This window comes from Hoplias malabaricus, chromosome 9 (assembly GCF_029633855.1).
Source record: "Hoplias malabaricus isolate fHopMal1 chromosome 9, fHopMal1.hap1, whole genome shotgun sequence".
NCBI classification, from domain to species: domain Eukaryota; kingdom Metazoa; phylum Chordata; class Actinopteri; order Characiformes; family Erythrinidae; genus Hoplias; species Hoplias malabaricus.
Window position 1 is genome coordinate 30,314,553 of NC_089808.1, and position 11,054 is coordinate 30,325,606.

An 11,054-nucleotide genomic window follows, 5' to 3' on the forward strand; every position below is an offset into this window, starting at 1 on the left:
AGCAGCTGGAACTGCAGAGGGTTCAGGTCCAAGGAAAGGAACAAATCACAGGGAAAAAAATTAAATAAAAAAAATAAAATCTAGGCATGTTTGGAGATTGAGCCTGTAGATCCCTGTAGACCGTATGAGCCTTTAGATCCCTGTAGAGGGTAATTGATCTCCTTGCGACTTTTTATGGCAATTCTAATGACATTTTTTCCACTCTTTGGTATCTACTTAACTCATCTCGGCTTGGCTCTTTTGCTTTTCCATTAGGTAAACCTGGTACCTGGAACACAAGGCTTTTTAAGTCACTGCTAACTTGTGGTTCCAAGCAAGCCAAATAGGGACTAAATGTGACGTGTAAACCTTGCAGAGCCCTGCTTGGCAAGGGAGACTTGTCTACATGAGTAAATGCAGACATCCAGCATAAACTAGACGTTAAATCTCCAAGTTACTGTAGCTATCATGTTTGTTTTTATCTCACACACAATGGCAGCTCTAAAAAGTTATGCAGTGTCTTTTACAGAGGTTCAGATGCTCCTGGGATTGCTGGCAGGTTTTGAGTCATCACCGGCTACATTTATTTTTTTTTTTTTGGGGTGGGGGGGCTATATAGTGGAAAACCAGCCATGTAGAGTCAAGTACAGTAGGTACCTTACAGTCTAAACCTGTGTGTTACTATTAAAGAACATTGGGTTAATGTTAGGATCAACTGGAAGAACATGTTTTGAAGCAACACAGTAATTGTTCCATTTGTGTGTCCATATCTCGGCAGGCTTCTACTAAGCACAGTCAATGTCAATATAATAAATGTAGATTCTAACAGTGCCATCTCTTTCTCTCTGTCCACAGCTGCCAGGACTGAAGAGGAAGCTGCCTGGGGCCGTTGATGGTTCTCCTTCGCTGAACGGGGTCTCAGATAACTCCATGACCCAGGGCAGTGCCAAGCGACCATGTCTAGAGGATGTCACCTTGGCCATGGGCCCAAGCTTTCCCCAAGCCCCCTTCCATACTGGAACCGGGATGGGTAACCAAGGAAGTGGGCTGGAAGGAAGCAGACTAAACAATACCAACAATGGTTTGGGTTCCCCTTACTCTATGCCCCCTAAAGCTAGTCCAGGATCCACAGCTGGAGGTGCTGCAAGCTCAGGAAGCATGGCAGCTTCTTTCAACCCAAATGGAAGTTCAGCAGCCCCTTCTGTGGAACAGGAGCTTCAGGAGATTCTGGATGAACTTACAAAGAACCCAGATCCCTCATTGTCTGAGCTGGACATTGAGAAGATCTTAGGGAACAAGACAGATGAGCAAACCAATAGTCCTGGAAACTTTGTCCTCCCAGACGGGAGTGGAACGCCCAATCGTTCTCCACAAAGACCTTCTCACCTGGAAGCCCATCTAACCCAGTCTCCTGGTTTCTCTCAGGCTGGCTCCCCCCAGATGGGCGCTAGTCCAGCCGGTGCTCCTTATACTCTTCCTCATCCATCCAAAACAGTCCCTTCTCCGCTTTCAGCATCTCCACTTTCTTCTTCTTCTTCCTCCCAGGGCCAGAACCAGGCTCGATCACCAATGCTTTCAGCCGCACTGTCCAACAGACCAAGTCCCAACTGGCGTGAGGTATCTCGGGCCCAGCAGCTTCAACAGCTGGCATCCAATAGTAAGCACCACTCCACCAGCAGTGGTGGTCCATCACCAGCCCAGTCAGGCTTGTCTTCAATGGGTCAGCAGGGATCTTCTTGGGCTGGCCCATCTCCTCCATACCGGCCAGGGGACAAACTTGCAAGTTCATCACCCCACCAGCAACCCTTCAGTCCAGCAAGTAGTATCCAGAGTCCCCAGAGTTCCCTCATCTCCAGCATAACTCCAGCCCCATCTGCTGGGCCCTCTCCTCCATATGGGCCAGAGAAGCTAGCCAGTCCAGCTCTTGCTCAGCCACCTTTCAGTCCACAGAGCAACCTTCTTCCAGGCAGCACTGCATCTGGAGGTTCCAACTCTACTATCCAGGGCTCCCAGGCAAATTACCTAGGTGGTCTACCGACATCAAGCTCCACAAGGCCATCACCACCTTACCGATCGGACAAGCAACATCCGAGTCCTGCTGGTCCAACTCAGCACGGAGCCCCGCCTTCCGCACAGGGACGTTCCTTCAACTCGCAAAATGGTCAGGCGCCCAACATGTCTAGCCAGCTCTATAAGGCCATCACATCCAGCCAGCCCTCCAGCAACAGCCTCAAACTGCTCATGCAGTCGTCACAGACCAAAGCCACTCAGTTGCAGCTCAGCAAAACCACTCCAGGCAGCATAGGCCCGGACAACTACTCTTTCAACAACACCAAGCCCTTGCGACATTTTGATCCCGAACCTCATGCTTCCAAAATGGGGGTCGTGTCCCTGAGCGGGTTCCGCAACGGCAGCATGCAGCCCACACCTCCTGCTTCAGCTGCAGGGCATGCGCATTTGCTTCAACAGCGCATGCAAAGGGGGATGCAGGCAGATGGCATGGTGCCCCACTGCAGCGAGGTAAGTTCTCATAGTCTCTTTGGTTAATTTTGCATATTGCAAATACTTTACTTAGCTACATAAAGCGTTGAAAACATCCCAGTGACACAGAGTGTACTCTCACGAATGAATGTATAAGGAATACAGTGAGTAACTAATGAGCTAGCTAGTTCAATTTTCTACCTAGTGAATGGGCTATGCATAATATTCCTTGAAGCACTGAGCAAACTCTGGCCGTTCAGGCACATCCCTGGCTCCTGATAAGCTTACAATGGGTCTATAATTGGAGAACAGATCTCAGCTCTGTCTCTCATACTCTTGAGCATTGTTTTAGAGAGTCTAAGGATCTAAGCGCTAGGAAAAAGAATGTGTTGCCTTGATAGAAATATGTTTTGACTGGGATTTGCCAGTGGAGAACCCAAGGACATGAGGAGAGAGAGAAAGAGAGAGAGAGAGAGAGAGAGAGAGAGAGAATGAGATGCCTCAGTACTTTTCCATTTGCTTGCTCAGGTTTGGATATGCCTGTTTAATGCATGCTCTCTGGGAAGGGTCATTTGAAAAGAGGGAGGGAAAGGGTGGCACCCTGCAGTGTGTCTAGTACAAGGGGGCATTAAAGATTTTGTGTGTGTGCTTGTGTGTGTGTGTGTGTGTGTGTGTGTGTGTGTGTGTGTGTGTGTGTGTGTGTGTGTGTGTGTGTGTGTGTAAAGGGGGAAGATTGGGGATTAGGAAACATCAGAGGTTAATTGAATGGACAACAGAACAGAGAGTAGAGGAATGTGAGGCTTTGTATATGATTGGCATTCCTGCTCAGGGAATGAACACACACACACACACACACACAGTGCATCTGTATTAATTAGGACTGGACCAACAGTGTTTCATTTTCATACTGCTGCGTTTGGTCTCAGAAGATAACACCATTCATTTGTGGAGATAAGAACAGACAGAAGAGAGTCGAGAGGGAACCTTTGGTTCAGATCAGCTCTTTTTTGATTATCTGCACTTGAATTCTTCTGGTTTTGGGCTCGACTTCATTTGTGACCTACACTATTACAAAATAGTCAACAGTATAGATACACTGTAAAAAAAACAGTAAAATTTAAGGTTAAAAAAACGACAGCTGCGGATGCCAAAATTTCATCGTAAAATATACCGTCAAAATTTATATGACATTAGAGTATTATTTTTGGCAATCGTAAATTTTATATTCAAAAACTTTTTTATTTACAGTACTTTTACTTTATGTATTTTTATATGAAAACCGTACAGTATTTACATAAAATAACACAGAAACGTTGTTTTGCCATAAAATTAGAATGTAAATTGTGTGACAAATAAGAGAATGGAGACTGAGATATAGCCATATTTAGATATAACACACACACACACACAAATACCCAAAATAATCAAAAAGCCTCAAAGACAGAGAAAAACAAAGAAACTCGGAAAATCACAGAAAATATGGAGGAGCAAGGCATGCTGGGAGTTCCCTAATGAGTCTCAGCTCCTCCCTGTCATTGGAGACTTCATTCATTCATTATCTGTAAGCGCTTATCCAGTTCAGGGTCGCGGTGGGTCCAGAGCCTACCTGGAATCATTGGGCACAAGGCAGGAACACACCCTGGAGTCTTTCACAGGGCAACACAGACACACACACATTCACACCTACGGACACTTTTGAGTCGCCAATCCACCTACCAACGTGTTTTTGGACTGTGGGAGGAAACCGGAGCACCCGGAGGAAACCCACGCGGACACGGGGAGAACACACCAACTCCTCACAGACAGTCACCCGGAGCGGGAATCGAACCCACAACCTCCAGGAGCTGTGTGACTGCGACACTACTTGCTGCGCCACCGTGCCACCCAATTGGAGACTTGTACCGCCCCTAATGGTTTGTGCATTTAACAGTGACATATTGTATTTGTTAAAGTAAAGGGATGTAAACATTTGTGTTTTGGCTGATAAAATAATTTACAGTAGTTCACTGTTACAGAGACTGTTTTCAATCTTTTTACAGTTTACAGTCATTTACTGTCACGGTTTCACCGTTTTTCACTGTAAAATTTACAGACATTTTTACAGTGTACAAGCTGGTGTCAACACAGCAGTCATAATGTACGTTATCTGAAGTACTCTAATATAATTTGGCTTTAGTATCTGTTTTCTGAACGTTCCAATGGATGGTTCCATTTTCTGGAGGTCCCAAGTGGGATACTTCTTTCAAACATGACCTCTGGAGAATTTCTAGAGATGCCCGGAGATGTCCCAGAGTAGTCTTTCACGCATGCAGCTCACAGTGGGAGACTCACAGCAGGAGATGAAACACATGCTTTAGGCGTGGTGCAGCGTCTGTGCAGCGCATACAGGAGAAACAGGCTCGGACTTTACCTAGAGTATTTACTAGGGCTCTATCAGGATAATGTCCTTGTAATATCTAGGACTAATGTTGCGTGTGGTTGCATTCACACATACAGATCCTCCAGGTAAACTCCGAAACGTTTCCGGAATACCGTGCTTGTGTGAAAGGGGAATAAGTGTTGGCCATATCATGGAGACATTATGAGACGTAATGCCTCTGCAAAGCCATCTGAGGCTGGGAGACTAACTGCACTTTTCCACTGCATTATATTTGAGCCTACTCTACATAACTTGGCTCTACACACTTTCTGGTCCCTGATCCAATTTTATTTAGCGTAGCTCCCCCCAAATTGTAGCTGAGAATGTGGCAAAACACTCTCTAACTGGAACCATCAGCTTTGGAAACAATGGCAGCAGAAACTTTGCGCATTGTTTACTGTTGTTGTTGTTGTTGTTGTTGTTTTGGGACTGAACATGGCTCCACACAATGGAAAAGCAAACGAGACAATTAGAGTCCACTCAATTAGAGTAGGTACAATGCAGTGGAACACAACTGGCCTCAATCTCTTTAAACTGATAGGATGCATCTGCATCTCCATATAATTGGGCACGGTGCTACCCAGTAAATGTTGGCTAACATTACGAGACTGCGTATTAATGCTCTCCTCCAAACGTGGTGAGTTGTTTATTGACATTGACTTGGCAGCAGTATATGCTACTGCTCTCAGAGGAAGCATATCCCACCCTTCACTCACCCAGTTTGGTGGGGTTTTGTAATTGGGGAGACCTGGCATTCAGGGGACCTTTATCATTGAGACTATGTGCCATGGCTCAGGTCTTGTATACATGCGTCTCTCTTATTTATGAGTGTTTCATGCCCCTCTTGCTGGGGCTCTGAATGTATTGAAATGATGTGATAATCTGTGTGCACTAAAGAGAGAATAAGAAGGTGCCTCTTGTTAAGTGTGTTTGGCAACGTGCTACAGAGAGGAGAGAGAATGTGTGAATGTGGTGTGTGTGTGTGTGTGTGTGTGTGTGTGTATAGAGTTTCAAAGTGCCGCGGCAGCATTGTGTCTTGCAGGCCGGCACTGTGTTTGAAGACATAGTTCAGCTCTTTCAGCCCAGTAGCCCTCTTTCATCACTCCAATAAAAGATAATGAATTTTGGAGGAGGCGGAGCAGGGGTCCTGGCAGACTCAGCTGCAGCCCAGAACTTAAAGAGGCCCCTCTGACACAAGGGAGGGAGAGAGAACAAACCTGCAGCACCCTAAACACAAACAACTTACACGCCTTGTGTATATATGTACCCTCACTGTCCACTCTGTTAGACAAACCAAGCTTGTTGATCCACCTTCAAGATGTGAAGTCAGAGACAGTAGCTCATTTGTTGCTGCACAGTTGGTCATCAGTGGACAGGGGATGCCCACAGGATGTTGTTGGCTGGTGGACTTTTCTCAGTCATTGATGAGGGCTATAGAAACTCCAGGAGTCCTGCTGTGTCTGATCCACTCAAACCAGCACCTCCACCTTAACATCACTGCAGCGCTGAGTAGGATCCTCCTGCCAATACATTTCTGCTCTCTGGTGGTCCTTTGAGGGTCCTGACTGTTGAAGAACAGGGTGAAAGGGTTGAAAAGTATGCAGAGCCACAGGTGGATTATAATCTGTAATTGTAGAACTACTGTGTGTGGCTTATATTTTTGGCTGGTATTTAACAGAAAACATTCCGCTCCGTCTAGACAACGATGACAGCAGTTTCCAGGTAAGTTTATGTAGAAAAACAAAAGTGATGCTGACCGCAAGCCGACTAACGTTCTCGTCCATTTACAGTAAAGTGAAAAAAGAAATAAAAGTAAAGCTGTTATCGGGGTGTGTGCTTTTTTTTTTTTTTTTTTTTTTTTTTGCGAGAGCTCTGAGCCATTTTCCCAGCAGGAGATGCTTTCTCGGATTTGTTTACTCAAGTGGGGATCCCCTCCTCCCTCTCTTCCTCTCTGTCGTCTACGTCTGTCTCTCTCTGTCGTTCTCTCTCTCTGGCTGAGGTTAGCTTGTCAGGCTAGTGGTTTGGAAAGGAAGTCTCGGTGAGCGTGTCTTTATCTCATCATCTCTTCAGCTCCATCCATTCAGTCGGAGTGTGAGAGTGGGTGTTCTTTATGGAATCAGATAGAAGAATAAATGGAGCGTGTGAGCACATATGAAAGAAAATTTTGATTTACTTTCTGTGTTCCTGTTATTCTCTCTCTCTCTTCCTCCTTCTTCTTCTTCTTCTTTGTCTTCCATTCTCCTTTCTACAATTACTGTCTCCTTCAGCCCTCTCTCTCTCTTTCTCTCTCTCGCTGCTGTGTTTGTGCATTCTTATTAAGTCTCCCTTTTTGCTCGCTCTTCTGTCTTGTTGTGACAGATTGGCCTACCCTAGAGGTGTGTGTGTGTGTGTGTGTGTGTGTGTGTGTGTATGAATATTGCTGTACTAACAGCTTCACAAAACTGAAGAATTTTCCCCTTTTTACCCTTGAATACACACACACACACACACACACACACATTCACTCACTCACTCACTGCCTGCAGGTCTGGCTACCCTCTCTCTCTCTCTCTCCCTCACTCTCTTTCTCTGTCTCTCTCTATGATTTTCTCTGTGTGTGTATGTGTGTGTGTGTGTGTGTGTGTGTGTGTGTTGCATTTCCACCATGGTGAGCTAACTCTAACCTCTCAAACTTCTCTGCATCTGTCAGTCAAAAACTGTTACCATGGAGCACAGCTGGACTTTAAGGGTCAGTGAAAGTTTTTGTTGTTGTTTGTTTCCATGGTGACAGAACTGGTTGCTGAAATTAGTCAGCGAAAGTGAGGCTAACACAGGTACAGTTGAGTCAGAGAGGAAGAATACAGAGTTAGAAGAGGAAGGAAACAAGGGGGCACACACAGACACATACAAACACATACAGTTCATTGAACTTTAGTACAACTTACTCCCTCCCAACCCCCTTCTCTCTCTCTCTCTCTCTCTCTCTCTCTCTCCCCCCTTTCTCTCTCTCTCTCTCTCTCTCTCTCTCTCTCTCCATCCCCCCCCCCCCCCTCTCTCCCCCCTTTCTCTCTCTGATGTCCTTCCTCCCAGGCTAAAGGGGGGGATATCGGGGGAGTTTAGACCAAGCAGAGTGAAAAAATATTGCATGCCAGCACCCTCTCTTAAAACACACACACACACAGACGTCAGACATCTCAGCAGGGAGTTGAGAGACTAACCTTGTTTTCAGCTTCCCTCAGCTCAAGCACTTTAAATGTGTCTGAAAAAAGCAGAGTACTCTTTCTCAGTGATTTGAGCTCCAGTAACTTTAGTGATGTGGAGGTGTGTTTATGTTGGGGGTGGGGTGAGGTGGGGAGGGGGGGTGTTACTGCAAACATAGTTTTTCAGCTTTGAAAAGCTAGGAATGCAAAGCCAATATAGTCTCAGTAGCAACAATACATATCAGATTCAACCCCCCCCCCCCCCACCCCCTCACCCCCTCACCCCCAGGTCATCAGGCTGCTGATCAGTCCACAGTCGGTCACAACCCACACCCCACACACTCTACACTCTGCAATCTACTTTACTTACTACTGGAACTGTCTGTCTAACTGCTTAGTCACAGTATTTAAAAAATACTATTTTTTGTTTATTGCTACAGTGATGGACTAAGCCCCGTATGATATTTCCTCATGTTACACCCATGTTAATGTGGTGTGATGATAAACCAGATTCGTTTTCCTGTGAGGAGTATTCAGGAGTGAGTTATCGTCAGTAGACTGACAAAAATACTGCATTAAAAATCATATGTTCTGTAAGTAGAAGAAGCTAGTGAATAACCCAATGTTCTTGTTTTTTTACACGTTTGGAAATGGCAGATTCTCAGAAGTAAATTACAGTTGTAACTAAATTACAGATGTAGGTGAATGTAGGATTAACAGCCTTCACAAGACATTCTCTTACTGTAGTGTGGAGCGCTGAAACCCCAGGTTTTACAGCACAGTCCCAATAAACCCAGAAGGCTTGTGGTGACATTATTTATCATGATCAAAGATAACGTAACACTATATTACCTTCGTCTATGTACATTTACCTTCAGTGCTGGCATTAAGCCAACACACTCTGGCAGTTGCCTTGCTCAAATACACCTACAAGTTAAATCAGTTGAATTTGCACAAGAAAATCACTACACTGTGACCTCACAAACAAGTTCCACAGAAACACTGCAATTTATGACTTAGTTTAATACCTTCACTTAAACACTGATTACATGATCATTAAAGCTGGAGTAGGTGTTTTTTGTAGAAACCAGTAAGCCAGGTTTTGAAAGAAATTCAAATGAAAACAGTCGTCTAAGAAAACACCCAACAGCTACAGAGATGTTCAGTCTGATGTGCTTTACCCAGTACCTTTTTATTGGAAGCCTTCTCTACCACTGTCCTTTGTTTCTTTGTTTACCAGTGCTGCGTGGGGCAGGGAGATCAGAGCAGATCTGAGGGGGATGAAGTATAGACATGAAGGGAAGCCATTCTGTTCGAATGATTGGAAAGGGTTTTCTGAGCATTTGATTTGAGGAAATATAACAAAAACTGTTTTTTCACAGTGGCGCAGCAGGTAGTGTCGCATTCACACAGCTCCAGGGACCTGGAGGTTGTGGGTTCGATTCCCACTTCGGGTGACTGTCTGTGAGGAGTTTGGTGTGTTCTCCCTGTGTCTGCGTGGGTTTCCTCCAGGTGCTCCGGTTTCCTCCCACAGTCCAACACATGTTGGTAGGTGGATTGGCGACTCAAAAGTGACCTCCAGTGATTCCAGGTAGGCTCTGGACCCACTGTGACCCTGAATTGAATAAGCGGTTACAGATAATGGATGGATATATTTCTTGTTTTTAGGTTTGCCAAAAAACGTTTGACCAAACTACTACTGGGTGGTGGCACTGGAGCTGGACCTTCGGCAGAAACTTATGGATAAACAAATATTAAACATAAAAAATAGGTAATTTATCGAAGTTGTTATGGAGTAAAGTAAATGTTGTTTATAGGTAGAAGAGTAATAAAAATCCAGCACATGAGCGGTGGTCTGTCAGATTTCTGTAAGTGTGTATATGAGGGGTTTAAAGTGTGTGTGAGAGGTTGTTAGAAGGAGAAGTTTGTGTCAGCTTCTCAGTGTAATGTAATGAGCTCAAATAGATGGGGGTGTGAACAGAGTAGAATGAAAAGATCACACACCCAGAAACTCACATGCGCACACTCACGCACACACACACACACACACACACACACACACACACACCTCACTTCTACATGCTTCTGACCCACTTCTTTCATCTCTGACTTTCCTAATCTTTCATCTCAGCCAGAGATTCCTCTCTCAACTCCATACGACTTGTTATTTCCATAAAAAGACCAAGAGGTCTGCAGCTTAGTGCGAGAGCCTGAGAGCTGTGTTTCAGTCTTGAAGAAAATGCAGTGAACTCAGTTCATCACTGAAGTCATTGAGGCTTTAGAATGCTTCTTACTTCCTCAGTGTAGTTCAGTGTAGTTTTTTTGTGCAGTGCTCTTTTACAGCAGCTGGTTTAATACAATTTCTAACTCAAAATGAGCATCAGCTTTTACAACAGTGGCATTGAAGAACACCCTTAGACTCCACAGCAGATAACATGAGAAAAACACTATGTATAAATGATTATGGATGTACAATGGGTGTATAATAGTCAACATACAACAGACAAACACAATGGAGTCTGTCAATGAACAGAAGTACACAGATAAAACAGTGAAAATCAATGACTACTATGAGAAGCTAATCAGAGTTCACATAAAGATTTCCATGAAGTTCTTCAGAGTGAGAAAACTTGAGTCATTGAAACCCAGTGACTGCTGTTAGAAACACATCATCATGTTTGTGTGAGTGTGTGTTTGTTTGTGGCATTTCGTGGAAGCTCTACACTCTCTGAAAAACTGTAATTGTGGTGGTATCTTTTGCTGTCACTGTGGTGATACATATTCAGTACATTAAGATAGGCATTATATTTGTATCAAATAATATATTTGGATAGGAGTTCTTAACCTGGGCCTCACAGCCCCTTTTGGTGTTTAGACATAGTCAAAGTGGGTTCTACAAAAACCATATACCACTGCACACTGATGCGCAGCCTTCCTGGAGTGGTGTTAGACGGAGGTGTTGTTTGACGCACATGATCCTTTGCAGACCCACAAAG

At 44.7% G+C, this 11,054-nt stretch overlaps 1 protein-coding gene across 1 annotated transcript in view; it reads left to right on the plus strand.

Moving 5' to 3' along the window:
• The window catches only part of si:ch73-211e3.1 (mastermind-like domain-containing protein 1), a 96,154-nt gene that overhangs the window by 51,415 nt on the left and 33,685 nt on the right, over positions 1-11,054 (plus strand). Inside the window, exon 2 of the mRNA XM_066681421.1 lies at positions 835-2,499. Coding sequence (XP_066537518.1) covers positions 835-2,499 — 1,665 coding nt within the window. The remainder of the gene's footprint in view (positions 1-834; positions 2,500-11,054) is intronic.